This window comes from Mesitornis unicolor, unplaced genomic scaffold (assembly GCF_000695765.1).
Source record: "Mesitornis unicolor isolate BGI_N332 unplaced genomic scaffold, ASM69576v1 scaffold13686, whole genome shotgun sequence".
NCBI lineage: Eukaryota > Metazoa > Chordata > Aves > Mesitornithiformes > Mesitornithidae > Mesitornis > Mesitornis unicolor.
The window spans coordinates 1-14,541 of NW_010190361.1; the positions used below are offsets into that span (position 1 = coordinate 1).

The 14,541-nt window shown below is 38.7% G+C and overlaps 1 protein-coding gene across 1 annotated transcript; it reads left to right on the forward strand.

Moving 5' to 3' along the window:
• Window positions 1-48: 48 nt before the first annotated feature.
• Window positions 49-11,988, forward strand: RCN2 (reticulocalbin 2, EF-hand calcium binding domain; the record flags this gene model as incomplete). Its single annotated transcript, XM_010186387.1, has 6 exons — window positions 49-154; window positions 2,870-3,066; window positions 5,565-5,666; window positions 6,892-6,988; window positions 8,286-8,428; window positions 11,207-11,988. Coding segments are annotated over 6 exons (798 nt in total), but the record flags the coding sequence as incomplete, so codon positions are not given.
• Window positions 11,989-14,541: the final 2,553 nt, after the last annotated feature.

Genomic DNA, 14,541 nt, shown 5'->3' on the forward strand with positions numbered 1-14,541 from the left:
GAGGCGGCCGGAGGCGGCGGGGTGACGGTGAGTTTCCCTGTGTCGTAGGAGGAGGCGGAGGAGTACGCGCGGCTCAGCCCGGAAGAGCAGCAGCGGCGGCTGAGGGCCATCGTAAAGAAGATCGACTCGGATGCTGACGGCCTCCTCTCCCAGGGTAACGGCCCCGGGGCCGAGCTGGTGGCACGCGTGGGGCTTTAAGTGAGGGCTGGGCTTTGTCTGCGTCCCGGGTCTGGCCTAGTACCCTCGGAGAAGGGAAAGGTCCGCTCTACACAGCCGGTGGCACTTGTGGGGAATCTCCATGAAAAACATGACAACCCTCTTGCACAGAGTGCCAGAAATACCAGCAGCCTTTATATATTAGGCATCCCTGTCCCTCAGGCTTCTGTTTTGAGCACACGGAGTGAGTTGGCATGGCTACGAGAGCAACGCTCACTTGCAGGTCCCAGTTTTGCACATCTGAAGCCACCTTGAATCAAGTGGGTTTCTGTTTGTGCTATCAGAGAGCAAGTTTAAGAGGCAGAGAAAGTACTCTGCGGCCACAGTACTATATATGTGCATGTCGATACCTGGTGACACTAAGTGATTTGTTTTATCACGTGTAGTATCAAATGCGCCTTCCCAGACAAAGGTTTTTATCAGTCAAACTTGTGAACTCTCTGGTTAACTCAGGCCTTTCCTTTCAGTACATCATCATGACACTTTCTTAATCTAAGTGGTAAACACATTATGAACATGTATTTTTGTTGTTTTGCTGTGATTTTGACAAAAAATCAGAAGTCTCTTTCCCACAGACACACACACACAGAGTGAGTAGAATATTTGTTCAGATGCCAGAACGGTGATATTTCATGAAACATGCAGGAAGCTTTGTAGATAAGAGGACAAAATACGGCTTTAAAGATCACCTATAGCATTTGAATATGCTGCAACTAATAAACACTAATAAACTGCACACTTACTTCAGTATTCTTGCCTCTGGGTGTGTAGAGATGAGACAGTATATAACTTTGGTGGGATGGCTAATCCCTGTAATAAACAACAGACAGTTCACAGCGTTAAGGCTATAAGGGAAGAGATCTATTTTAAAGTGTAGAAATTCTACCTGTACTCCATCCTCATGGTGTGTATTGCATCTGGTTCTCCATGCAATGGAAACTTGCCTTCCCCTCACTTTCCCAAAGGAAAACTCATCGTGGAATGTGTTTTTTACACTAAGAAACCTATGGTATCAAAGCTTTTTCAGCTCAATTATTTCTCAGTGTATTGCAAAAACAATCTTAGAGAACTTTCTCTCTTTTAGTGGTGCTTCCGTTTGGAGGCTAACAGTGAGAGCAGATCTGCTATATTAATACCACTTTTCTAATGTCAGAGCATTAAGTATTTCTGATGAATGGTGCTGGACATTATGTGCTCAGATGCCTGTGCCTTGTGTCTTAAATGCTGGGAAATAAACAATGCTATAAATTACATGTTACCCATCTTCAAGAAATCATTCTGCAGTTTCTTGTAAGGCAGGGCTGGTTTTGGGCACAAACCCTTACAGAATGTAAATGTAATGTTACAGAATGTGGCATGCACGCCTCCGCATGTTCAGCCAGTTCACAGAATCTGTTGTGAAGTTCGTTCCTTTGGTAATACAGATTCAGTATTCAATGTATTTTAAAAAATCTCTTGCTGCTTTTCAAAGACATTTAAATAAACTTAGTAAAGTTGTATTGACACTTCTGCCAAGAAAGACGGAATAAGGTACTTCAGATTTTAAAAAATGCTGTAAGATTTTTGTACACCAAAGTAGTAATTTTTGTAGGATTTTTTTATTAGTCATCATGACTCTTCAGAGCAGGATTTCCGTTGAGTTGATTTAGCTATATAATTTTGCAATACAGAGTAAGTTGTCTTCCCCTTCTGGGCACCTGAAAATAACTGGATGATACTGAGAGAATATGTTCTCCCAGTCTTCTTCAAATGAAGTAACTTTAATGTATTTGTGTGAATTAATCTGTATATTAAGCTTTATTTCTTTTAGCCACATTTCTATGAAAACAAGTAGCTTAAAAGCATTTACGAAACCTATAAGGGGTGATTTCAGCCTCAAGTAAAGGCAAAGTATCTGTTAATATGTTATTTTAGGTAATTAAGGCGATGGCGGTGAATTTAGTTTTATTTCAGTTTGTAGATTTCTCAAAAAAAAAACCCCAAAATTGATGGGAACAGTGGTTTTTGGGTACAAGGTTATGTTTAGAGTTGTCTGCATAGACCATATTCAGCATCATTTTCATACAGCTCTGAAGAAAGAAAAAAGGTGAAAGGATGCTGCAGTGATGGTTGGCTTCAGATTTGAAAAGCCATGGCCACATAATCATTTCAAGCCAACATTAATTTTGGGTCCCAGTGGACTAAATAAGGGCACTTTCTCAGCTGAGAACTAAGAGTCTTCCTTCTTGCAGGATAAGATTGTAGTGATTCAGTTCACTATGCAGCTGTATGAACACTAAGAAATCATTACATCTTTTTTGCCTACCACTTCCCATGTGTATCAGAGAGGATCACGCTTTTTCTGGCAACACCAATATAGGCCAGATTAAAGTAACCATGCAGCTCCAGCCTAAGGGTATCAATGGGGAAATGAGACTACGACAGGAAAACTGGAGGCTGTAGCTGTGATCTGCTTTGTCATTCAGTTAACTTGAAAAAAGCCATAGCATAGAGGAAACAGATTGTTTTGCTTTAACTAACCTCTTACCTTTATACTTACATCTGAATTGCAGAGTGCATCCGAAACTGAATAGACCTGTGGTATCTTTACAGTTCTTATAGTGCAGATGATTCTGATTTTTTAAATTTTATTATTTTTAAATGATTTTCACAGAGGAGCTGAGTTCCTGGATACAGCAGTCTTTTAAACATTATGTTACGCAAGAAGCTAAGCAACACTTCAGTGACTATGACAAAGATGGTGATGGATTAGTGTCTTGGAAGGAGTATAATATGCAAATGTACGATCGCGTAATTGATTTTGATGAGAACACTGTCCTGGAGGATCAAGAAGAAGAATCATTTCGACTGGTAAAATGTTTCAGCATCAGTTTCTGTAAGCTGTTTGCTGCCTTTTGCCATGTTTGTTTATTGTGACAGAACAAGATGGGTAGAGAAACCATAGCAGCTGGCATATGTTTTAACACTTTCATCTATCTGAGATAGGGGAGTAATTAAAGGAAAGTAATGGAGTATTAAAGCTGCCACCAGCAAAATAAAGACAGAACAAAATCGTACCTCCTGAGTATATTTTGCTAGCTGAGTGGAGTATAAGTCTGGTGATAGTCTTACCACAGAGCACAGTCTCCAGCCATTGCTGTCGAACAAGATGGCAACCTATTAGATTAAGTCTGTAGCCTAACCAATGTCCTGGCTTCAGCAGGGACCACTACCACTGGTGTTGGAGGTAAAGAAAACCCTTCTACTTTTAAACCCCCTTTATTGCGCTGTTCTATCCACTTTCTCAGTTATTTCTCAGGTACCAAGTATGGGGTATCAATATTGCCTGCTTCAACGTTTTCTGTCCGTTGGAGATGCACAGAGAAAGCCGTAGCAATTCAGACAGTTGTAGCAATCAAAAGGCAACTCTGATAGCTAAAACTGGATGTATAAACAACAGAAGTTGTAGATTAATCACATTTATGAAAGCAAATACTTAAGAGTGGAAAGGAAAGAGGCAAGAGAGGCAGGGAGGGAAGGTTCACAAAGAATCACCCCATAGCAAAACTTGTCTCCTTTCAAGGTACACATTTATAAGTACATGTACATATATCCCAAAAAGAGAATAAGTGAGTTTTCAGACTATTCTGGCCTTAGTTGTTTTTTTTCTGTGAGGATTGCATTGACTGATTTTTAGTAAAGTAATAGTAGATAATATAGGATGTTGGCAGAAGTGAAACTAAAATAGAGAATGGGCAGGAGATTTTACTCACTGAAGAAACAAACTCTGCAGCATTGGAGGTCACTTAGCTGAATAATTACATAGCTTTTAAGTAACTCAAGACTTTAAATGGAACTACCAGTCAAAATGTTGATCCCATGTTTGAGATAATGCCATCATACATATATACACACGCTGAGCTAGAACTCTTACTCATTTATGCTATACTTTGCTTGCTAGATTTTCCTGCTTGCTGTCCTTTTCAACATACATTGTAAAGAGCAGAATTAGTAGCACTGTACAAGCATCATATGTCAGCCATCTTCAACATTTTCCTTGCTTTTGGATGTGAGCGATCCTGCTCTAATCAAAATGGAAGAGAGGTAGACTAGTTATTGAAGTAGAACTGACATCAAGTAAACAAACGAATTTACCAGAAGGTGGCAGCCTTGTTCACCACTTCTCAAAAACCACTGAAAAAGAAGACTTTTCCCCCTCAATAGTTCATGTTGCAGTCTAGCACTTTCTGCAGTCAGTCCTTATGAATTGCCTTCCTATTTCAACTCTCAGCTAAGGTCAGCTTTTCTTTAAGAGTACATTTAATTATTTTGCAGAATAGTTAAGATATTATGCTTTATGTGTTACTTGCTATGCTCTGTATCAATCAGTCTAATTTTGGGAGAAGTGTCAATAAATAGTGTGTAAACTAAGAAGTAAAATTTCAAATGTCTATTTTAAAAGTATTTGTGATCTCTGGTTTTCTTGCCAGTCCCTTACCCAGATCAGTCACACCAGTTGCACAACATACTTAATAATGGGTTTCTTGAATTCTTATAGCTCACATCACATGCAGTTTGAGTAGAGATTAGTTATCAATGGTGTGGGTCTTTATTTTGTCTACAGAGAGTGTATGAAGTGAGACAAGAAAAAACCCAGCATTTTTGCACATTTGGAATACAGAAACAGGAAGTGCAAAGCATTCGTGGATATTATTTAATTTTAAAAGGCTTGCTAGTATTTATACTTCAGTTAGAGAAGTGACTTTGCTTTGAATATATTCAGCTGTAATGGCTAACAGTCTTGTATTAATGGAACCTGTCTAATCCTTCAGCACTTAAAGTGGCTTTAGAAAAGAAATTTTACATACATGATATTTCAAGACCTTCTTTGAATTACAGCCAGCCATTTATGTAAATGAGATACAGATCCAGAAGGTTAAATGTCCTTAAAATGTGAATTTTGGAATTTGCAATTGCTACCATTAATTATAATCATTGTGCTTCACTAAGTTAGTTTGGGAATTGGTGACATTTTGAAGAGGAAGCATGTCTAAAGATAAGAATTCTTGGTCTTTTCATTACCTCCTTGTGTTTTTGAAGCTTTGAATAAGAGTGTGTTTTAAATGCTTCCTTAAATTGAAAACCAGGAAGTTTTTATGTGACTCTTAGAATACAACTACCTCAATTAAAAGTGCTGTTCACGTTGCTCTGGGTGAGCTCTTTTTAGTATAAATATAACATCAGTATAATATGAGTAGGTAATGTGAAACTATTAATATTCTAATGAGCATGCAGCCAGCTACTCTAATGTTGTTTTTCCTTTTCATTAAGTGCTCTAACTAAATCTATTTTCTAAGCTTCATTTAAAGGAGAAAAAACGTTTTGAAAAAGCTAATAGAGATGATGTTCCTGGTCTAAATGTGGATGAGTTTGTTGCTTTTGAACATCCTGAAGAAGTGGAGTATATGACGGTAAGATTTAGGAGGGAATCTTTGTCAGCCTGTGTATATAGCTGCGACATGTTTTTAATACATGTGCTTAGCCCCAGAACTCCAGGAAACGTGCTCTTGAGCAGTGATGTGTATTGCTTTTACAGACTAAATTAAAAATCAAACAATGTGTTGTGGATCCAGTGCTGAAATTCAGGAGCTGGAGCAGTAGTTCAGTGCTTTTCTTTGAAATGTGTTTCAAGAACTCGTATTGCACAACTATCCCAGACTTTTGGGGTTGGACTGACATAGCTTCCTCTGAGCTGTTAGATTGGAAATACATCAGTGAGATTTTAGCTTGAGGAAGTTTAATGCCTAGTTGAGAGGTCAGTTCTAGTTAGGGGGACTTACAGGAAAGATTTCTTTGCAAAGGAGAATGTCAAGTGCTGGTTACTATCACTTTGCTTGAAGGGACACAGTAGTCACTTTTCTGGGCAAAAAACAGCATTCAAGCCTGTCTGAAGCTTTAATATCGACTGTACCATATCTGTATGGTCAGAGATTGGGAGATTATTATTTCAGCCAGGAACACTTTGTCATTGGTCATGTTTCGTGACTGCCGTGACTGTTGGTGTCACTGCAGTTCAGTACCAACAGCTGACCCCAGTTAAAAGTGCACTGGTGCTTTTCTGCACTAGAGCCTTCCATTTTGGCTCTCTGATGCTGCAGAGCCAACTGCCAGGAGGAGCGCCACGCAAACAGAGCCTGTTTGTGGTGACACAACTGTTGATGATGGCAAACAAGACAAAACAGAACTACAGGAACAGGCACACTGGCTTCACTGGGAAACACAGGGCCAAAAGACCAACCGGTTTTCCTAACTATTTAGTAAAGTTGCAAAAATGCAAATTAGTGAATACATCACATGAAAAAAAGAAAAGTGAAATGAGATGACACAGCTTTGTATAAATTCATGTTTCCCAGCTACTTTTGTAGTTTTGAATTATATTGAAAGATTCCACCTCTATGTGCGGGTTTGGTTTTCGTAAAACCTGACATCCTAAACTCCCAAGAACAGATCTGTTTTGTTGCACAGGAACCAGTTACTGCACTAGTCTGCATAAAACAGAAAAGCTGATTTGAAATGACCGAGGCTTTACTTTAAGGAATACCGTATTGTTCTAAAATGATTCACTGCTGTTTCTTTTGATTACAAGATGCTAATTTTTCACAAATTGTTATTTTGCTTTTTGTATGTATGCAAAAGGACTTTGTCATTCAGGAGGCTTTAGAAGAACATGATAAAGATGGTGATGGATTTGTTAGCCTGGAAGAATTCCTTGGTGATTACAGGAGAGACCCAAGTAAGGAAAAAGGGCAGGGGCATGAAAGATGAAATGAACTGAACCTTGTGGAATGCAGTGACTTGTATGCACCTTTATTTTCAGATTTGTACACCTCCACCTAAAGGTTCTGAGTAACATTATCCTGTCTTTTAGAATAGTTCAGTTTCCTGGCACTGGGCAAAGTATGTAATTATTTCAATCTGCCCTGTATGTGTTGGGCAGTAGTTTGTGTGTAGCCCATTCCACTGTTTCCTTGCCAGTTACTTCCTGTTTTCCCAAAGACTGAAGCATATTCCTCATCCCTAGGTATGCAGCTGACATAAGCTGCAGTTTTGCTAACTGCACACATCTGCCAGACTGACCAGCATGAATGTAAGGTTAAACTTTCCTGGTCTTTGTCAGCTGAAGAAGGCAGCTGTCACCCTTGCCTTGGAAGGGTTGAAGCTCTGTGTGTTTTAAGAGAGGTGGAGGGGAAGTGTAAGGAATCCATTCACCGTATCAGATATCAAAAGTCTATCTGTTTTCACTTGTTTTTCCACTCTTGTCCTTCCTTAAGCTTGCTCTATTCCTTCTTAACAAGAAAAAGGACACTCATTTGGCGTTTATCAATACTTTAGCTGTGTTGCTAATAGGTAAATATTTTATACGCTGTATATCAGCTACAAGATAGGACAGATAACTCCTCCAGTTCCAGAAAGACCAGTAGCTTCAGACAAGTGGAAAGTCTTCTTGGTCCTAAGGAGTGCTAGTTCTAATGTGTGGACTAGCGTTCTAGCTGGGGAAAATGTTTAAGCTATGTGAGGATATGAAGAAATAGAGGTATAGTCAGTTTTCTTCAATCAACCGCCTGGATTTTCATCTTTTATTACCATCTTTGTTGGCCAGAGCCAGTAAAAACAATACATAGAATCCTGCAACTACAGGGTTCTTTATCTTTTTCCTGCTCTGACTTGAAAAAAGCTTTTCCAAGCTACCCTATCCAAAGTTGTTAAAAAGGAATGAAATTGTTACTAGGGTCCTTGCAGTAACAGAGAAGGCAACAACTTGGTCATTAAAACTTTTTAGCAGGAATTCAGAGTCAGCTATAATTGTAGAAACTACTTAAACTTTCTCCAGATGACCATCTCTTCTGCAGTGTTCCTGCCGCACACTTTAAAATTACTAATAAACAACATGTTTGGTCTGGTTTCATAATTGTTTTGTGGTTTTGGGCAACGGTGTATGGTGAACTGTGATGTTAAGGGATAATCTACTTGTGAAAACATCTGCCTTAAGGTAAAGAGTGGCTTTAAACTTGACAAATGTGTCTTACTAGCTGCAAGGGAAGATCCAGAGTGGATACTTGTTGAGAAGGATCGGTTTGTGAATGACTATGACAAGGATAATGATGGAAAACTCGACCCTCAAGAGCTGTTGTCTTGGATAGTGCCTAACAATCAGGGTATTGCACAAGAGGAGGTATGTGTTTTGACTGCTGTTTTGATTTTAATTAATGCAGTAGGATTCTGAAGGTATCACAACAAAATGATAGATGCATTGAGATTTACCTTGTCTTAGTAGTTCAAAAAGAGTGCTTAGTAGATCTTTGCATGCATTTTTAACCCTTTTTTTCGGTTTGTTGAAGAATGCAGGTCCCGTAACTGCATTAGGCAAATTTAAAGTTCCTATTAATAGTATGACTGTTTTTAAATTAACAGAGTGCTTTTCTACATGTTTTAATAGCTTATCTGGTTTGGCTAAAGGGTACACTATTTTAATCAGTTATATTTTAGATACTGTAGGGAATAGTTATTGTAGAAACTAATGAGGTGTACTACTAAAAGAAGCTGTTGTATACTGACAACATAATTTTGAAAACAAAAATTGATTGTGATTCTGCTAACTGGATAAATCACCATAATATGTAGAACTAAGAACTTGTCTTTTCTTAAGTGCAAGAAAATGGAAGTATTCTATGATTCAAGATGCTGCAACGCAAGCTTTGACGATGATAATTTAAATGGTTTAATCAGGGGTAGAACACCATAACAGGTTTAAGTGGATTCTTATTTTAAGCTGTCTTTTAGTTATTTTTTTGTAGCAGGCAGTAGCAGCACCGAGTGTTCCAGAACAAGCTGTTTTAGTAAGCAGACTTTACAGTCGCCGACTGCACCAGAGAGGGTTTCTGCCTTTCTGCTCTTAGCTTTTTATCTTAATTCATCCAGAATCTCTTTCCTTTGCACTGGAGGATTTTGGTGTTCGGAATGGCAGGAACAACAGGACTTCCCATGCCTCCACAATTCCTGATAAAGACAGGAGATGCTTTGTGTCAGACAGCGTAGCCCATCTGCTGTAGTGGACCGTCTCGTTACTGAGGTCCCCCTCTTCCTTTTTCAGCCCTGTTGGTGACAGAAAAAGCAACGTGGCTAGCCTGCAGCACTGGGTGCTCGTGTATCTAACCTTTTAGGAAGCTAAGCTGTTAAATTGCTGTAGTGGTATTTTTTAAAATGTGGATCTATAAGCCTTTGCACAGACCTTTTTTTAGCATTGACTCTTGAGGGTGGTTGGTTCTTATTTCGCAGAAACAACACTGTTCTAACTCAGAGTTCTGTGTGCTGTTGAGTCTATTCATATCTGCGGTGGTTTGCTTGCTTGGTTTGTGTTTTTTGGCAGTTCTTCGCTATTCATTCAAATTTTAGCTTTCAGCAAGGCCGTGCTGTAGTAATGGCTCAGTTCTGCAAGTAATCATTTATTTTTAATTTGCTTCTCTTTTGTGCTTTTTTCTAGTTTAATATAAGGGCTTAGCAAAGTCATCAATCCTAAAGAGATTGACTTAAGTCATAAACTGCTATTTGAAAGCCGAATATTGCACTTCCATTTTGGCATTGCAAAGTGACTTAAGAAACTTGATAGCTAAATAATGTAAAAATAGAAAAATTATTATACAATCCATCTCTAGGAATTGATATGTGTTTACCAAGATGTTTGTCTTTTAGCTCTTTTTGATCTTTTAGCTTTTGCCATACAGAGTGCTTTTAAAATCTGCTTGGCTGACACTAGTCCCTGTTACTTCATTTTTTTTTGGTGAGGTAGTCAGCTTAAATGCAAGTAATAATTAATTTTTTTAAAAGTCACTAAGCAGTTATGTGAACCCAAACCACTCAGAAAAAGTAGGAACAGAAGGATTCTTTAAATCATCGTATTTGTAGATCATTAGCAAATAAAAACAAAAAACCATGTAATACTAGGACTCCTCTATTTCTCAGAAATAATAGGTGCAATAGAGCTGCTGTACTAGCCTGATAACTTTCAGCTATGTACTACTCATGAATAAGCTACAACTAAAATACTCTGCAGTTATTTTTTTGCTTTACGGCTGAACTTCCCCCCTCCTTTTATAATATCTAAATAAGCAAAAATCTGAGAATTGTTTTAACTTGCAGATTCATTGGACACTGTCATGATTTAGTAATCAAAAGCTTTTTCAGAAAAGCAAGCTTTTGCTTTCAGACAATGAGAGAAAACATGAATTGCTACCCAAACTTGAAGCTCCTATGCATAAAAGGGCTTATCTTGTCCACTGGTGAAGGTAGAAAACCCTTTTCACAGTGGACATCAAACACTTTCCAGTTACATATTTATCATTACATTTTAAGCTTAACCTGAGAGCTGTAAACAATGCTTACATGGGGTAAATGTGTGACTGGGAGAGAACCGGTGCACACTTCTGAAAGAGGATGCTCAACTTGAAGACTGTATTGGCTCAAATCCTAATTGAGGTCCCACACATCAAGACCTTGCTATTGGAGCTGTTGTTCAGTGCCTGAATGCCCCGAGGGGCTCTCTGCAAACCCAGAGTCTCCAGCGGGCTCGCTAAGCTTGTGTTTTCTGCAGATCATACACTAAAGACGCGTACTGTGCTTGCCCGTGGGTTTCAAGGAGTACGGGTACATCCAGGAACATGATTAATCTTTGCTGGTTTAATACTGCCTTCCATCCTCAAAATAAAGCTATGGGTTTGACATTGATTTGTTGCTCTAGAATTGCTAGTGAGGGGAGAGATTTGATATTACGATTTTGACACCAAATAAAAGAGGGAAATTGAGGAAAGAAAGGCTCTGTTCAGAATGTAAAGTCTTGTCTAGCTTGTTACAAATAATGGTGTTGTGGCAGGACTTTGACAAAGCCATTCCAAAAGCATATTTATAAGTGCTCGTATCTATTAACTGTGCACATGGTGTTCCATTTATTTTAAAGGCTCTTCACCTTATTGAAGAAATGGATTTGAATGATGATAAAAAGCTTTCTGAAGCAGAAATTCTTAAGAACCAGGATTTGTTTCTCAACAGTGAAGCAACGGATTATGGTAGGCAGCTTCATGATGAACGTTTCTACCATGAAGAACTTTAGATTATTTATTTTGTAATCTGTTCTTCTTCTCTTTCTTTAATTTGGAGCTTTTGTTAAAAGCATCCATCAGCTATGTTGCAGGTTTTATGCTGTAATTACAGTACATTAATGTTTGTGTAAATAATTTCCATTCAAAATCTAATCACCCTCCTGCAGACTTCCTTGGGCCTCTTCGAGCCTTCAAAATTAATCTTAAATACTTACTTCCAAAATGTTATAGCCTTGGGAAATAGATTACTTCAGGGGTAGTACTGCATTGTGAAGAGTTTTTCTCCTGTACTTGAAGGAAATGGAGACTCTAAATGATTCTGAAAGCGTGCAAGACATAGTAACTGCGAGACTACTATTTTTCCTAATCAGTTTAATTGGGGAGGGGAGTGGGGAAGATGGGGAGATGTTTGGAGTCCATATTAACTGTATTTTATTTAATATGTTTGGAGAAACACTTAGATTAATGCCTCAATTGTTTAAGAGGTTTCTACTTAATTTTAAATGGTTTCTATACTGTGTTTTATTGTATCATAAAACTTGCTATTTTATAATGTGCGATTCTACAGCATTAGCAATACAACGGTATTTCACAGTGTTAAGACCCTCTTCATTTGTTGGATTAAAACCTAAAATATCCTCTGTGTGTTTTGTCCATTTATTACTTACTGTGGGTCACCCATAGCAACTCCTTGAACTGTGAACAACGTACACAATGTACATAATGTAAAATGGTAACATCCTCAGCTTTTATAAACTCAAAACGCACCATATCATCGAGATGCTGAAGAAGATTCAAATAAAGAAAAGTGTGCATCTAGCATTTTCTCTACAAGTTTGCAAAAGCAGCTGTGTTTTTTTTATTTATTTGGGATATATGGAACTCTAAAGTATCGAGGCTTACGTAGTATTTGTAGTAATAGCCTCTAAGAGTTAACTTTGGTTGAAAGCTCCACAATTACCATTCATAAAAGTAAATACTGTACCATTATGTGATTATTTGAAATAATGTGAAAGGTTAATGGCATGACAGATTCAATTTAGGAAAGTACATATATTCGCTTTTTATCTCCTAGAAAGTTGCAGAAATGAGCTGAGTGCTCTAAACAAAGACGAAGCCTCACAGAACAGACAGCGTAGGCTGTATTAGGGTATTTTGAATTCCTAGATCACTCCTGTAATACTCTTGCATGTTCTTCTTGACCAGTGTTTTCAGTTCCTGGGAATGTGAGTACAGCTATTGCCATGTTGGTGGGATCTGATTTAAAAAAAAATAAAAGAAGTCTAATTGAATCCAGTGTGTCCAGGAATACTAAAACAGTTGTTGTCGTCTTTGATGGTTTTACATATACACAAAGCTGCCCATTTCTTCTTATTCTTTATGGCATTTTTAAAGTCTTAGTGACAGATTCAACTGCATACTCAGTATTAAAAATACTGCCATCAACTTGAAAATTAAACTTGCAAAACAAGGAGAAAAGAAGAATGCCTTTGGAAGGATGCCACTGTCCTTTGCTCTTTGACTCGGCTCAAAGTAATTTGATGGATTGCAATAATTTGCATAAATGAAGAATAAGAAGAGGTACAGCAAGACCAGCAAAATGCCGAACAGCATAGCATTTATACAGTCCACATCTCGGAGTCTGTGCCAAACATCCAATTTACTGCTTATTTTAATATTTCTGTAAGCAGATCATGTTAGGTATTAATAGAGCTTAGCTCGCTGTTAGATAAAACTACACCTTTTGTCGCTTTGCAGCTCTTAATGTAATTTTATGGGCACAGAAAACTAGCACTTCAAAAGGAAACAATGTAATTATTAAGGTAACTGAAATGTGGATTTGTAGAAGCGCTAAGCTCAATCCTTTAATAATGATGTATTCTGTTGAACGTTTCTGCAATTCCTAGAGTAAATTAATGTCGACTTCTTTTGATTTCTGATAATGTTTTTAAAATTAGGCTGCTTTCACTGTAGGATTAGAAGCCTAATAGCGCTTTTGCAATCTTAGAAAGATTTGTGGCTTTTGATAGTTTAATCTAGTGTTTAGGCTGCCCAAATTGGCAGTCTACCACTTAGCATTCAGTGACGTCTCTCCAAATATTCTACATAGGAGTAGCTCCAGTATTTTCAGGGTTATGCACTGACAGAGTCTCTTACCTAGCATTTTTTAACTGTACTGAGAAAAAGTGCAATGAAGCAAAGTTCTCTTATACCTATTTCACTGTAGATAGAAATGAAATAGAAACTTTAGTTTTACTGAGTCAGAGCAGAGATTTTCCGCACTCCAGTGTGGCATAATTTATTCTATGTATTTGGACCTGATGATCACCAATGTGAGTGAGCTAATCAGAGATGTCGAGACTGGAGGCAGCCTGGGCTGCAGGGATCATGCACTGGTGCACTTCACTGTCTTAAGCCATGTGAGTCATATGAGGAGCACAGTCAAGACCCTGAATTAGGGAAAGCCAACTTCCAGCTCTTCAAGGAGTTAGTCAATAGGACCCCCTGGGAAACGGCCCTCAAGGACAAAGGAGTGCAACAGAGCTGGCCAGTCTTTAAGGAGGCTTTTCACAGAGCACAAGAGCTCTTGATGCCCAGGTGTATGAAATCGGACAAGGAAAGCAAGAGACAAGCATGGCTGAGTCGAGACCTGCTGGCCAAACTAGAAGGCAAGATGGAACTGCATAGGCAGTGGAAGCAGGGACAGGTATCCAGGGAAGAGTACAAGGATGTTGCCTGGATGTGTAGGGACGATGTCAGAAAGGCCAAGGCGCAGCTGGAGGTGAACTTGGCAAGGGATGCCAAGAAAAACAAGGAGGCCTTCTACAGGTATGTCAACCAGAAAAGGAAGGTAAAATAAAGTGTCTCCTCCCTGATGAACAACAGTGGTGAACTGGTAACAACACACGAGGAGAAGGCTGAGGTTCTCAACAACTTTTTTGCTTCAGTCTCCACTGGCAACCTCTCTTCTCACAGCTCTCAAGTTGATGGGCTACAAGACAGGTACCAGGCAGAAAAAGTCCCTCCCACTGTAAGTGAAGATAAGGTTCGTGACCATCTGAGGAACCTGAACATACTCAAGTCCACAGGACCTGATGAGTTGCATCCCAAAGTCCTGAAGGAATTGGCTGATGTAGTTGCCAAGCCACTCTCCATGATATTTGAAAAGTGGCAGTCAGGGGGAAGCCCCGGG